General features: G+C 44.5%; 1 protein-coding gene across 2 annotated transcripts; it reads right to left on the bottom strand.

Moving 5' to 3' along the window:
- Positions 1-62: 62 nt before the first annotated feature.
- On the bottom strand, positions 63-9495 carry KARS1 (lysyl-tRNA synthetase 1). Of its 2 annotated transcripts, XM_064459915.1 has the most exons (15): positions 8929-9495; positions 8718-8829; positions 8067-8217; positions 7699-7864; positions 7198-7291; positions 6910-7096; positions 6611-6736; positions 4480-4599; positions 4079-4241; positions 3822-3995; positions 3017-3102; positions 2246-2331; positions 1775-1901; positions 502-645; positions 63-192 (listed from the first exon to the last, which is right to left on the bottom strand). In XM_064459915.1, the coding sequence occupies exons 2-15, from the start codon at positions 8807-8809 to the stop codon at positions 106-108; spliced, it is 1803 nt and encodes a 600-aa protein (XP_064315985.1). In that variant the 5' UTR covers positions 8810-8829; positions 8929-9495; the 3' UTR covers positions 63-105. The 2 variants fall into 2 exon arrangements, with proteins under 2 accessions (XP_064315985.1, XP_064315986.1); XM_064459916.1 differs by lacking the exon at positions 8718-8829 and having other exon boundaries at positions 8929-9487.
- Positions 9496-16175: the final 6680 nt, after the last annotated feature.

Here is a 16175-nt window from a genome sequence, read left to right as displayed (position 1 = left end):
TCCCCGCGCGCGCCGGGCCCGGCGGCCCCCGCGCACGCGCACACAGAGACACGGAGACGGGCGGCGGAAAGCTGCGTTTATTCACGGTCCGCGCCGCCGCGGACTTTACACAGAGGTGCCTTCGGCAGGCTGCTGGGGCTGCGGCTCCTTCTTGTTGTCCTCCGGTTTCATGGCAGGGAAGAGAAGCACCTCCTGCGAAAAGTGACACGGTGAGCGGGCGCCTCAGCGGCCCCGGCCGGCGGAGGAGACCCCGGGGGCGAGTGTCGCGAGAGCGGCCCCGGGCGCGGCCTGCGGCGCCCCCCGCCGCGCTGCCCGAGCACGGCCCGCACCACGGCCTGCTAAGCGGGCAAGAAAGGAGAGCTGCTCTGAGGGGGGAAGTCTTCCTCTTGAAGAATCTCAAGTTGCTACACTATTACTTGTTTCGTTAGAGAGATGGCCTGCTTTGCAGAACCTTATTCGTGTTCAAAGCTAGCGGTAGGCACTGCCGTTTCTAACATTTACCTTGATGTTATTGGAATCTGTAAGGAACATGGTAAAGCGATCAATTCCCATGCCCCAGCCAGCTGTTGGAGGAAGGCCATATTCCAGGGCGGTGCAAAAGTTTTCATCAATAAACATGGCTTCATCATCACCTGCAGCTTTTGCCTAAATGAGAAGATTAATAGTTTAAGGTGGGTTGTACAGAGCTAGATAGTACCACTTCTGCTATACCCTTCCAAAAAGGAGCAGTTGGTCTTTGTAGCAGCCAGGTAACTGATGAAACCAAAGCCCTATACAACTGCATCAGTGAGTAACAGATGAAGGAATCTCAGCACCTGGAGAACTGTGGAGGTCAGTTGTACAGGTGCTTCCCAAATAGCTCTAGGCTCTTCTGATGTGCAAGTTTCCTTTCCAGGCCCTTCACTTCAGTAAAACCGACTTCCAGCAACGAGTGGCTATAAATCATGAGACAACCACAGCAAACATACATACAACAGACCAAAGGTGAAAGAAATCTGTAATACCATTCATTCTGATTGAATATGTCAAAATCTACTGCCAAGTAAGTTAGTTAAGAGAAGTCTGTTTTCCTGGTTTTGACAATTGTTTAATCTTCTCAAGCCATTAGAAAGAGTAGGAAGAACAGGAACTCTCTTTCTGCAGACCACCATCATCTGACCTCAGTGATGCATGGCACACATGCATTTATGGATGTGTATACCAAATTAATAACAAAATCAGTTTCAGTCACTCCTTTCTGAGGCTTACCTACAGAAACCTGGTACTATAAATTTCCAGTCTGCAGCTCTATTCTGTGAGCCAATTTAAAATAGTAATAACTCAGTTCAGGAAATTAGGCTATTTCTTACAGACCATTCAAACACTTACCAGACATAAAAATTTATTTAAGAACCTAGGAGTATAATGTTGTATGACTACATAAACGCTTAACTGGGGAAAAATTATTTTCAAGCTGAGCAAGACAGAGGAAGTGTTTCGCACATTAGCTTTTTTTTCAGATTAGTACTTCAGGTAGAATATAAAGAAAGATATCCCAAAACAAATTTGCACTACTAAAAAACTAATCAAGAGCAGTGTTTGGGCTTGTTTACCTTAGAGAGCAAGGTTCCTTTAAAAGGGATTAAGTTTTAATGCCAGGCTTTCACTTGAGTGAAAAACACTTGCTCAAAGTAGTAACAACCCTCTTCAGCAGTAGGGACTAATGACAGATTTGGTATAGACATAGGAAATACTCTGCCTACATCATTGATTCGCTATCAGCAAGACACCATACCTTGGCCTGATCCTCAAAAAGCTGCCGCTGACGGAAAGGATCATTAAGTTCTGTGTATGCATTGCACACTTCCTTCTTCATTACAAAGAGTTCGAAGCGTTCCGTTAGTCCCTGATGAGAGCGATGCCTATATGAAGAAAACAGAACAACCACACTTTAAAATAAATGTCTTTACAGAAGGAAAGAGCACACACATTCCTTCAGGAGGTCTGCCCACACTTAGCAGTAACCACTGTCAGAGCTTCAAACTACTAAGTGTGCAGATGCTCCTTCCATGGATGATGGGTTTCACGGCTCAGGAACCAACGTCTACCTTGGCTGGTGTCTGAATTCACAAACCAGTATAAAACATAAAAATATCCATTTTCACACATGTGACTTATTTTTTTCCTTTTTTAAGTTATTATTTTTAATAAAGTAGGAGTAGAGGGTTTAAGAGAGTTACACTCTGACTGTGTCTTGTACTCTTACCATTTTGCTAGAGGACTCATGATCTGTGGGTGATCACAGATAAATGTAGGGTTGATACAAGTGACTTCCAGGAATTCACCAACTAACTGGGGAAACAAAAGTGAAACAATTATGTAGAGTACAATATCACTGTCCTAGCACCACCCTCCCCGAACATTCTATTTCCCTCTCTTCACTATTGAAGAAGGTACCATAAAACTGAGAAGTTTCCCAACTAGTAATTCCTGATTATGGTAATGTCTTCATTAACAGAAACAGTGTCTGTCCTAATTGGATCAGAAAAACGACAGAGCAAAAAAATGTATAAAAAACAACAACATAATTCAATTTGGACATTACAACAAAGGCCAATAAGAAAAGCAGCAGATAAACAGCTATTGGGCAGTATTTTGGGTACAAAGGAAAACAATACAGTTGACAGAAGAACTGTATGGTAAGCCTACCAGTTTGGTAAGGTACATACCAATACACAGACCTCAGACAAAACTGACATAAGATCAAGCAGATCTGCTTTAAGCACAAGAGACCAGTTATCAAACTAAAGCCCTCTAGCACTCACATTAAGCAGACATCAGTACACTACATTTTGGTGTACACAACACCAAAAAAAATTTTGACAAAGCAAGTTTTCTCACTGTGATACAGAAACAGCTTAAGTATGCTTCAGCATGTTTTCCCAGACACAGCTAAACTTTTGCTCTGGAGAGACTTCTGTTGATACACATAGATCCTCAAAGACATTAGGATTATAAAAACACCACCTTTACTTACTCTGTCAAGAAGCCTGGCTGTTGTCCTGGGAGGTGGACACTCAACATTTCTCTCTACACAAAGGTCATCAAAGAATCTGCGAGTTTCTGAAATTGTACACAAAAATTAGAAAAGCCACCCCGGCAACCACAATTTTTTCTTCTTGCATCATTCAACATGTCTTAGAGCAATTTATAAGATCTTAGTGGTATGCGACAGAAAACATGAGCTTAAATGTCAATCTACGAGAACAGTGTTTGTCTTTAATCAGTTTACACTAAAATGTAGATTTCAGAAACTTGACAACAATTAAACACAACCCCACACGACTGCTGGACATTATTCCTTGGGGGGGGGGGGGGGGGGATTTCACTAAAAAGTATACAAACTCATTTCCTTATGGCTCTGGATTCCAGGCATAAAATTACATTCACACACATTTTTTTAAAAAGCCCAAAATAATAATACTCCTAACTTATGATCACATGCATGGAGACTCAACTGTACATAAGACAGAAGGAATCAGAAATAAAAAGCTGGGTCTCTTCAACAGATAAAGAACTCCCCAGATCATGCATCTTAACTATACAGCATCGCATATACTCAACAAAGGAAGAGGCAACAGAGTCAGATGCTACCAAAGTCTGCAAGACACGAAGGCTTCTTTCTGGACTCTTCGGTAACAGACAAAACCAGAGAAAAGAAATCCCATCTGTTAATACCACCTCAAAAACACAGCTGACAAGACTGCAGGCTGAGAACCTGAGACCTTTTGCCCTCTTTCTTTTAAGACAGAATTATAGGACATCCACACTCAGCATCTAACCTTCCGTTTCAAAATACTCAGCTGATGGAAATTTCACTCCTAGGACCTTCTCCAGATCATACACCATGCTAATTCGCCGGAAGGGAGGGGTAAAATCTATCTCATAGGCCTGTCCATCTTGACCGTCTGGATGGTAAGTGATCTTGTAACTTCCAGTAATGTGTTTCACCATCCCTACAAAAGGAAACTGAAGTTTAGAAGAAGAGTATGCCACATAATATGCAATTCTTCTGTTTAATTAATATTGCACACATCACCTGAAAGCAACTTCTCTGTAATTTCCATCAAGTCATGGTAGTCTGCATAAGCCATGTAGAATTCACAAGTTGTGAACTCAGGATTGTGAGTCAAATCAATTCCTTCATTCCGGAACTGACGCCCAATTTCATATACTCTGTCCATGCCTCCAACCACCAGCATCTAAACAAAAGGAAATTCTAGTAAACACATCAACCTTTTCAAAAGAACTAAAGAGAGCTCAAATACACACAACTGCAACACCACCTTAAAAATCTAATTCAAGATACATTGTTTCTTGCAATCCAATGAGTCCACCTTTCTTCAAGAATAATCCTTCTTTGCGCTATATTTACTTTTTAGAATAAGATGACAACAGTCAGGGGAAGACAGACTTAGCCATGAGGGGCTTGTATTTTACCTTATGGTAAAGCTCCGGAGCAATTCTCATATATAAATTCATATCCAGTTCATTGTGGTACGTGATAAAAGGTTTTGCCACAGCCCCACCTGGAATTATGTTCATCATAGGAGTTTCAATCTGCAGAATAGTAACAACAACAACAAAATTAACATCGGCATAAACATGTCCAGATTCCTACCTCAATGCCCTACTTTCGTCTGATCTGTTTCCAAAGCAGAACTCTGCAGCTCAAACAAACCACAGATAGCTTTGATGAAAACTCTCTGTATTTCATTGGTTATTTGATATCCCAGTATACGAAAACAATTCTGAACTAAAGGGCACTTCTCCCATGCAGTCAGTAAAGAAAAATTACTTAAACTATTTGTTGCTATCAAGAATCATTCATATTTACTATAAATGTGAACCTGCTGTGTTCACGTTATCAAAGCCAGGAACTGGGCTGTGGCATTGTCACAAAATCATCTCTCTACATTGCAGAAAATGAGGTTCAACAAGGCCAAGTGCAAGCTCCTGCACCTGGGTCAGGGAAATTCCCAGTAACAGTACAGCCTGGAGGAGGAATGGATTGAGAGCAGCCCTGTGGAGAAAGACTTGGGAATACTGGTGCATGAAAAACTGGACAGGAGCTGGCAACATGCGCTCGCAGCCCAGAAAGCCAATCGTATCCTGGGCTGCATGAGAAGTAGTGTGGCCTGCAGGTGGAGGGAGGGGATTCCGCCCCTCTACTCCACTCTCATTAGGCCCCACCTGGAGCACTGCATCCAGCTCCGGGGTGCCCAGTACAAGAAGGAGGTGGACCTGTTAGAGCAGGTCCAGAGGTGGGCCACGGAAATGGTCAGGTGCCGCGAACACCTCTCCTATGACAGAACACTGAGAGAGCTGGGGCCGTTCAGCCTGGAGAAGGGAAGGCTCCGGGGAGACCTCGCTGCGGCCTTTCGATATACAAAAGGGGCTTATAAGGAAGGTGCAGAGAGCCTTACTGTAGTGACAGGACATGGGGCAACGGTTTTAAACTGAAAGAGGGTAGATTTAGACGGGACATAGGAAGAAATGTTTTACGCTGAGGGTGGTGAGGCACTGGAACAGGTTGCCCCGAGAAGTTGTGGATGCCCCATCCCTGGAAGCGTTCAAGGCCAGGTTGGACAGGGCTTTGAGCAAGCCGGTCTAGTGGAAAGTGTCCTTGCCCGTGGCAGGGGATTTGGAACTAGGTGATCTTTAGAGGTCCCTTCCAACCCAAACTGTTCTGTGATTCTACAATAAAATGCACTTGGTAAGAGAGCACGCTGTTTCATAAAACTTATGAGAAGTTAACAGCCTTCCTCAGTATCTTCCCCAAGTCATTACTTATGCTGTAAATTCTTCAGGACAGTCCCTGTAGCAAAGCTGTAAAGCAGTAACCCTGAAAGAAATTAAATGCCTTGGACACTGCAAATTTTGCAAAACCCAAACATTTTTGAAAATGTTGTGCTGCCTTTTTTGGGGGGGAATTATTAACATTTGGAATATTCAAAAATATTCGGTGGGGATAATGGCTGGAGATATATGAATACATGGAAGCATTCACTTTAGATAAAAAGCTGTTACGGATTTTCTGCATGTATTGGGAATCCTAGAGTCCAGCTGAATTAATTTCTGAAGAGATACACAATTTCAAGGAGGAAAAAAAGAATTATATCATTCTGCCGCAGGCTTCAGTAAATTGATTTTATTCAAATCATCACAAATTTTCTTTCACAGAAGCTGCATTTTCTTAGATGTTTAAAAGGTGACCTCTTATGCTTAAAGCAATATACACTATCAACTACGTAAGAAACAGACTTCAGTTCAATGTCTCTTGACACTGAAAAGAGAAAGTAGCTGCAAACAATGGAAAAAAGGAGTAGCAGATTGATTTACAACTCAAAACTTGGTCCCCTACACAGAGAGCTGGTGGAAGCCGCCAAACAATTTTCTAACTGATTCTGTGGGATATACCACATTTAAACTGCTTTTATATTAAACCGATAAAGCACACCGTGCTGAGGTAATTATTCTAACTTCTGTAAATATTATGCATATGAGCCTTAAAGCTGAGAAGCTCTAAACACATTCAGTATGCAGAGAGAAATAAACACTGAAGCCTTACCTCAAGGAAGCCCAACTCATCTAGAAAGCTCCGAATATACGTAATGATCTTTGCACGTGTTACAAATTTCTGTCTCACATAATCATTAAGAATCAAATCCAAGTATCTCTGACGATACCTAGTTTCCTGAAAAGAACAAATATCTTCAGAACAAGCTAAACAAAATGAACTGCCAAAGGAAAAAGTACCAAAACAAAACTAATGTTCCATTGTTGACTGATACCATCAGCAGATATAAAAGGATACCATTCAGACCTATCTGGCAAATTACCTCCAAGAGTGAAAGGTATGACAAGTACCTTATCTTTGAGGCCAAAGTGAAGATGAGGCAACATGTGCAGGCATGGAGACAACAGAGTTATTTCATAAGGAATAATACTCAGTTCCCCTTTCATTGTTTTCCCAGGATTCCCCTCTACACCAATAATGTCCCCACGGCGCAGCTTGCTGTTAATGCGGGAATACTCTTCCTCAGATTTGTAGAGCCTGTAATTACAAAGCCAATGTAAGCAGTTTTGTTTAACATTGAACATTCCAAACTGTCCTGCGGTTCAGTTTAGAATGCTACTGGGAATACCCCTACTCACCTGGAATTTGCCATCACCTGCAACTTGACTCCTTCGCCACGAAGGTCATAGAATATCAGCTTCCCTCCAGAGGCACGCTTTGCGTGGATTCGACCTAAATATCAAAGTATGCAGGACATCAGGAAAAGAGTCCCTAGCAAAAAGGATACAGGGGCAAAAGCCACAGTATTATCACTTGGACAGAGGATCAGCTCTGAACTGATCACTAACCATGAAAGAGAAGCAGTTGAGTCTCAAAATTAATACCAGTGCACAAAAGACCACAGGAACTTAAGGTCCTGGAGCCCTTATCACAATGTGATCTCGTAAGAGACGTTGCCTGGGTCCGCTCAGTTGGAAAGAACTTGCCCTGAATAGTCTAACACTGCTACAGACTTCCTGACCAAGTAACAGGGGATCGGCATAATTTGAAAAGAGACCACCCCACCATCACTAAAAGCAGTTAAGACTTGGCTTAGCAAAGCAATAGACCATCTTTCTGTATCCCAGATAAGCCTTTACCTGCCACTCTCACTGTAATGTCTCTCAGGTGATCTCCTGGCTGCAGGTGACTGTACTTCTCTATAAAATCTGAGAGAGACAAGTCTACGTGGAACTTGTGGGGATAGGGATCTTCACTGGTGCCCTTCAGCTGCTGGATTGCATGGCTACGGATCTTGTAGTATTGCTGTCAGCAGAAACAAACAAAACCAATTTGTTAGAAACTGAAAATATTTTACAGGTTGTAAATTAGAACACAGCTGCCCGTATGTAGAAACATGTAGGTCTCTCCCCTTTTAACCATTTAGTTCCCCTTGACTAACAGAATAAAATGTAAACCAATAACATTTATTCTCAGAACAGTAATAAGCATAAGGCCAGATACTCACATTTGGATCCAAGTTTTCCTCATCAGCACCAATGTTATTCTCAGCGTCAGAAACCGAGGCAGGCTTACTTGAATGCTTTTCACTTTGCTCTTTCTGCTTTGCCTCTTTTTCAGCTATTTTTCTCTCAGCCTTTAAACGCCTCTTCAGCTCACTGCGGAAGAGAAGGAAACCAGATGCAGCAGGTACCCTGATACTTCCACAGGGAAACACTTTGCAGGATTCTGCCAAGAGCTTTCCGTACAAATAACCCTGTAATTTCTCTTACTCCGCCCAAAAGTCAAAATAATCCTTAAGCATGTTTAAGCATTTTCTTCTTTGAACTCTTTTAGTTCACCTCCTATGAGATACAAATACTCAGAGAAAGTTAAAACTGAATTAAACATTGCATAAACAGACCTTGAGTATGCCTGCTTATGTGCCCGAGGAACTTCCGCAAGCCATTTTATACAGAACAGCCGCACGTAAGTGAAATATGGCAAACCCTCCACCACATAAAGTCAGGCGCTACTTAGGGTTCCCGAAGGCGCCTTGGCGGCCCGGACCGGCCCCGCACGGTCCACAGGCGCCGCAGCTCTTCCCGCGGCTCCCGACCCCGCCGGCCGGGACTTCATGAGAAAAGAGGCGGGCCCAGCCAGACCGCAAAGGACGGACCTGCCTTGGTCATGAAGCGCCTGGCGCCATCGGAGCGCGGGCGCTGCCCTCCAGGCCCAGCCGCGGAGCCGCGCAGCGGCGGGGCTCAGCATGGCGCGCTCCGACGGATCCCCTGGCAGAGGCACGCACCAGGTCAGCGGGACATTCGACTCGATTCGATTCGCCTCCCCAGCCCGGCACGGCCCGTCTCCACCTGCCCGCCCACCCTCACTTTTTGCTGAGGCGCGACTCGGTCTCCGCCGCGTCGCACGCGCGCTCCGCCGCAGCCGCCATCTTCCCAGCTTCTGCCGGCTCTTCCGGCGCTCCCGCGCCTGCGCGCCCGGCGCGGAGATGGCGGAACGAGGGGGCGAGGCGGTAGCGCGCTCGCGGTCGCTGTTCTTGTGGGACGACGGGAGCCCGATGCGGTTCTACGTGCGGCCCGGGCTGGCCAAGTTGCGTCTGGCGCCCCTGGTGCTGGCGGGCGGTGGGCGGCTGTGCCGCGTGCAGGAGCCGGGAGCCGTGCTCCTGGCGCAGCCGGGCGAGGCGGCGCCCGGCGGGGCCGTTTCCACGGAGTACGTGACGGAGTGCGTGGAGCGCAACCAGCGGCTGCCGCTGGAGGCCTTTCGGCTGCCCGCCGCGCCGCCCGCGCCGCCCGCCGCCTCGCCGCGCGGTCGCCTCCCCTTCACGGAGGCGGAGGATGCAGCGCTGCTGCGGGCGGTGCGCGGGCGGGGCGAGGCGCCGGTCAGCGGCCGGGCGCTCTGGAAGGAGCTGGAGCGGGCTGGCCTAACACGGCACAGTTGGCAGGCCATGCGCGACCGCTACCTGCGGCACCTGCGGCCGCTGCTCGCGGGTGAGCTGGGGGCAGCCGGCGGGGCTTGGCGGCGGGGGGCAGAGCGGCTGGGGGGGGGCGGCCGGGGCGAGAGGAGGCTGATGGTCGCGGGGGGGCGGGGGCGGCCGCGGACCTGGACGCCGCTGCGGCCCGGCCGTCGACGCCCACGTGTTTCCGCAGAGCCCCGAGAGGCGGAGGAGGCCGGACAAGGCACGAGTCTCTTCGAGGCAGCTAATCGGGAGTTTGAAAGCACGGAGGTAAGCGCCCCAGGCCAGCCCAGGGAGTAGCATTGCTGCTGCAGCCGCTTCCGCGCACCGTCGTGTCGCAGAGCGAGCGGCTCGGAGTGGCCCTTCCCGGTTGTCACAGAGTGACACGTCAGTAACTCATAAGTAACTTGTTAAATGACCTTAAACCATGACATCCCTTTTGCTGTGGCTAAGCGGGAGCTTCGTGTGACCTGTGAACTACGTGGCTTATGACGAATGGTGCCTCGCTGCAGCATATTTTCTTAGTTTGATATTCTGCCCAAGTTAGCTTGAGGAAACGAATGTGACGGCGTCGTCCCATTAAAAGGCGTATCGGCAAATGGAAATCAAACTTTCACCTCAGGCGTAAAATGTTCCTGCAGTTGCATTAACATTTGCCTTTTATACTTAGTTTGTTCAAATCCTCCCTTATATTTCATGCTTTTCTGTGATCTTGTATATCCTCATTAACACATACAGCTTCACTTCAGTCACTGAATTTTATTATTAGATATAATTATATAAAAATATATATACGTTTTTAAATATACTGTAGAGTCACAGTGGAAGGTGGTTGGGTAGCAGTGATAAAAGAAGCTTGCCAGAAAATACCATGTCTAATTGATGACTTCACTTCTCTTACTTTTAGTCAGGAAGTGACACTTCAGACATTTCAGAAGAACTTTCTATGCAAGATGGAGAGGGAAAGTCCCCAGGAAAAACAGCATGTGGTTTGAAAACTGGACCAGAGGACTGTGTTCTCCCTGACACTCAATTACAAAGGGAAGAAAGACCAAAAAGCACTTGCTCTTCCAGTGTGGTGGGCGAAGTAGTAAAAACTATGCAGCGCTTCATGGAGAAGTTTGACATGGACCTATTCACTGTTACACAGGCCTTTCTGAAAAACACTGGTGAAGTGGAGACTACCTTATACTTTCTGCAGACAGGCCAGCGCTTGGATGGGTACCCTGTATGGAGCAGAGAGGATGATTTGGAATTGCAAAAAGATGATGAACGTGTCAGAAATAAATTAATAGCAAAATTTGGAGCTGAAAATGTAGCAAAGCGGGTAGCATTTAGGAAAAGTTAGGTAGCAAAACAGAGGGGAATGACTGATCTAGGACTGTGTCAGAAACTTAAGTCATTTTAGAGATGCAAATGTGATGGAAAACTTGATGCAATATTTTTAAGTTTCAGAAATGCTTTAAATTTTTTTTATAAAAGGCCTTTGTATTTGATTTTTATTTAATACTGAGTATACAAAACATTTACAAGTAGAAAATGGTGAAGAGAAAGGTTCTATACAGTATCAAGTTTTCACTGAAAATTTGCTTTAAAGGGTGTATCTACTATGTAAACCAGCTGACAGCCCTACCTGTACATTGCTGCATGCAAAGGATTTTGAATTGGTTGGCACCAAAATCTGACAGAATTGCATTAAGTACTCTAACCTGTAACACATTATTAATGCACAATAGCAGCCTGCTCTGTCATGTGTCTCTTACTTCAGACTGTTGTGGATGATCATTTAATAACCTGCTCTGCCAGTTGTTGATTAGCTGCAGACATTTGGAAAGGATAACAATGAAAATGTAACTGTTCAAAAAGAGGGATCAAGAACATTCATGCCAGAAGATGAGGTACTGGGTCTCATAAATGAATGCTGAGATGTTTCAGAGTGGCTATATGCACTGGGAACAGCCAAAAAAGGTCACTGTGACATAACATTCAATCTCATGTTACAGAGATCCGTCAGTTAAAACCTCAGGCTGGTAGACAGTCATCTCAGATTTTATTACTACTTCCAGCACATGTTCTCCAGTGCTAATAAATGCAGGTTTTGTTTAGTAACATCAGCTTTACCATCTTGCTTCATGATTTCAAAAAATAAATAGCTCTGCCCAGCTTGCCTCTCTACAGATGAAAGAGTCCCAGCTTCTTTAATCCAGGCAAAGTTAAAACTTGTAGTAGACTGTATAGTCGAGTTGGAAAAAGTAGACCAGCTTTCAGGGCTGTGTGCAATAGTTCAAGTAGGAGTTACAAGTTAAAGAGTGCTCAGAGTTTCTTAGGTATCTATCACCTAAGTCATATTTGAGAGAGAGAACACCAGTGCTAGTACACCATCGCAGTCTGAAAAACTCAGTACACTCAGCCTGAAATCGTGCTCTGGTCACTATTTTAATATTGAAGTCAGTCCTATAAACCTGGAATTCATTCTTTTGGTGAAATAAAATGGGCTTATTAAGGCAAAGATCGATTCCCCCCCCCCCCCCCCCCCCTTTAGAATTATATTTTGGGTCTTTTGCTTATTGCACTGTGGCACTCAAAAAATTAAGGTGAATTGGGAAATTGCGGATTTTAAGCCAAATCCAAGTTACATTAAAAGCCAACAATAACATGATATAATGAGACTGCTACTTCAGAAGAATGCTGTCGTGAGCACCAGCTGATTTTCTGGGGAGTTAAGTGATGTATCCAAATGCCACAACTCTGTCTTAGACTACAGTGTTTCCCTGGACAAGTTTTTCCTGCTGAAAAAGTGAGAATGATTTGGTACGTTCATGTGGCTCAGACTGGTTACTTGAGACTTGTGTGGAAGACCAGACAAGCACTTAATGAGAGAATACAAGACAACATAGCAAATAGCATAGTCCTGATTTTTTTTTTTAAATCAGAAATTTTACCAGCTGGATTTGAAATCCAAGGACTGCTGATGACCAGGTTCACGAACAGAAGACTTACCACCTCCTGCAGGCAAAGCCTCCCATTCTAGTTTGGGTGGTGTACCCATCTCAGCAGTACCATAACCTCACAATTCAATGGGCGTCTTGTTTAACCAAAGCTGCTCTAGAATTCAAAGTGAGAGGAAGGACACATAAAGTGGCCGCAACATAAAAAGATCAGGTGTAAGGCTCATATACCTTTTTATAATTCTAAGTGACACTTTAAGAATTTGTCTTTTTCAGGGCAATTAGTCACCTAATGCAAACTTCTGACTGTGCAGACAGTGCTTTTACCTTTGCAGAACTGTACAAACACATTGTCCACATACTCACTTGGTGCACTCGCTGTAGGAACTAAGACACAGAGCACAGCTTACTCAAGGTTGCCCTCGCTCATCTGTCCTGAACTCCTGAAAGGCACTGCTTATCCACAGATACTATTGCTTACGCAGGCACATGGGTTCAGGTCTAGGTTTCTTCAGTTCACGCTCCCATTAACAGGACCTGGAGATGTCACTGTATAATGGCTCTGCTTCAAGGTATTCTGGCTCTGCCTTCCCCCACAACAAAAATCCTGTGTTCTCTGCTTTGTCTTACCAAAGACACAGTTAGATTCCTTCCAATATGCTAGAGGCAGTTCAGCTTTCCATGTTCGTATTACGTCCCTGTACTATCAGGGAGTGTCAGGAACACTCTTTGTAGCTCAGAGAAGTATACAGGTTTCTTCTTTGTGTTGTATGGATCAGCTATATTCGTAAACCTGGAATGGTGAGCAGAGTGGCAATGCACATGCCAGCACTTTGAGTTACAGACAATTCCAGCGGCAGAAATACTGGCTCTGCAAACTATTATCTGGAATTTGGGTATTCCCATTTGATTCCTTTCAGAGTTAGTCAGCATTCATCAAAAATTGATAAATTCTGGCCTTTCGTAAGTAAAGGTACCAGTGAAGAACTGATTGCATGCATGAGGTTGAAGAGCAACAGACAGGAATCCCAAAGACACAGTTTTTAAATGTCCCTTTTATTGTTGATTTCTCCATCTTACACTTCATAAAAGCAGAGTTTACTCTTCTGAACTTTTACAATGTAAACTTGACATTTGTTTCTAAACAGACATCCCTGATCTCGGTTTTATGCAGGTGCTAAAGGATGTAGCCATAGTTTTAAACATCATACTCACCGCCTTGAAAGTTTGGTGGTTTTTTTTTTCCTCCTCCAAAAAGTATTCTAAGTCATCTTTGCTTGCATTAAGACAACTTTAAATTTTCATGTGACCACACTGCGTGGCTTTGGTGCTTCCAATAAAAATAAAATCTTACCAATTGTTGTATCGAGGAAACATAGCTAAAGAAGTATAGTAAAGATATACTGAAATCAACAATCCTGCTTTTTCTCTGATTAAGCTTAGGAAGCAGAAGTTAAAGTAATTTCAAACCAGTACGTTAAGAAGAATGTGTTATATGTTATTTTTATGTCATTTGTTTACTGGGTGACTGGAAACACTATGAAGTGTTTTTTTCCAGCTGAACATTTGATACATGGAATTGATTGAGTCCACTGAGAAAAGGTATTCATAATAAAACTTAAGCCACTCAAGCCGACATTCATTAATGTAGGGGTATAATTAGCAAGGTACTGAAAAGAGTTTATGTTTGCTCAGAAACAGGCTTCTTGGCACATAAAGTAGGAAGCCCTTTACTATGAGTTTGGTAAGAACAGGCTTCTGAGACTCCATGCTTTTAGCTGAATATGTTGAGTTAAGGTCCATTTTAAAGGGACTTAAAAAAGAAATACAGTGTCAGTGCACTTTCTGGTGCAGTATGAGTCCTACTTCTCTATGCCAGCCTGCCTGCTCTAAGTTTGGATAAACCCTGTGCAAAGAACAATACCTTGCTTTCAGTGGACTTACTACCACGATGCCAGCGCTGTCTGCTCGCTATGGATTTTGGCATTCAGCAACAGTATCCCCAGTAGTAAGACTGATTTCCACAATATACATCCCACCCTTTGCAGGGATTAGGTTTAGATCTAGGAATATAGGTATCCATAGTGCTATGGCAGCAGGTGATCTGTAAATGTCACTAAAGCCTAAATGTTGGCTACAACTTCTGATGTCTCCTTTATGAATCTAGCTTCAAACCTTCATTTACACAATACAAGATTGAGATCTGCCTCTTCTGCATTGAGTTAGTATTATTCCAGGCTTACAGATGATGAAATGGAAAATAAGACTCTGTAAAGATACAGAAACAGCACCTGAAAAGTCTTTCCAACAACTAAGAATAAGAGCTTTGTTTTAAACAATAGGATTCATGCTTAGAGGATCCCTGTCTTAGTGGTGTCTGGAAAGAAACTATGTCTCTGAGCAAACATCCTGTAATCATCCACAGCTGCTTTAAAATGGTTTTAGTCTTGGTGATCAGGACTGCTCCATCCAAAAGCAAAGCATGACAAAGTGAAATTTGGATAGGGACAGACCTTGTGCTGAAGGAATCACCAGCAATATAGGAGAAACTCAGCTTGTATGGTATACAGACTTAGTAGTGCATCCGAATAATTCAGTGTGCTAGGCTCTGTTTAGTGGTAAGAGATGTATGGCTTCAACTTCAAAGGGCTTCTTCAGAAACACTGACATTCATCTAGTGCTGCACCCAGAAACCAGGAAAACCCTGCTAGCTGAATAACAAGGTGCCCGCTGTCCCTGCCCACTCACCCACCCCTTACAAGGCATGAGTGTACACAGGGCATTTGAAGAAACAGAATTTCATGGGTAAGAGAAATGCTGCAACAAAACACCAGCCTATGAAAGCTAAATAATTAACAGTAATACTGGCTATAACAGAAATTGAAAGAAAGGCTCATGCCTATATCATCTTTCCCACTGCTGACCAGTTCTGCATCTAGAGCTGCCTTGCTGAGCAGCTAACCTCCCCCACTCACCGCTTGCCATTGTGCGATTCATGCTGCAACTTTCATCCTAAGCACTGCAGGGTGGTCTCTGTGGGGACTCTGAAGCGTCTCGTGCCCCCTCAGAAGGCCACACAGGATCTGGAATGCTGATGCCTACCTCAGTGAAGGTGATTAGAGCTGCTTCTAGGCTGGGAAGCTTTCCCACTTTTCTAGGCTGCTACTCCTGGTTGTCACAGAGCTGATTGTTTACTGGGGATGGCTCATTGGTTCATTCCACCCAGCTGCTGTGAGTTTGTCAGAAGAGCCTTCTTCCTACTATTAGAGATTGGTATTCAGTTAGGGTGAATCCTTCTCTGTCATCCTTCAAACACACACAATAGGTAGAGGCTGGACATTGTTTCTTGCCTGTACAACTTCAGACATGAACACAGTCACTGTATCCCCTAATTTTAAAATTCAGCAGTATATATTTCTCTTTTTAAGAAAATATTGCAACTTTTTAATAACATGCAAATGAGGTCTAGTCCTCCAGGTAGACATTGTCACTCTTCTACAGCAGGCACCAAATGCCCTTCTGGCAAGTTTAATATGAGCACCCCTCACCAGAGCTACCCTGGCATGAGAAGGGCAGCTGACCGACAAAGTGAACAGGGCCTTGGGGCAAGGAGCTGCAGCTAGGGCAGACAGGGAAGAAGAGCATCGGGGGGAGGAGGAGCAATGAACCGGGGATGGGGGGGGGGGGGGGGGCGGGTTGTTGGTGGAGAGGGAAG

Source organism: Phalacrocorax carbo, chromosome 8 (assembly GCF_963921805.1).
Source record: "Phalacrocorax carbo chromosome 8, bPhaCar2.1, whole genome shotgun sequence".
NCBI lineage: Eukaryota > Metazoa > Chordata > Aves > Suliformes > Phalacrocoracidae > Phalacrocorax > Phalacrocorax carbo.
Note: the sequence above shows the minus strand (reverse complement) of the source record. Positions and strands in the feature narration are given on the sequence as shown.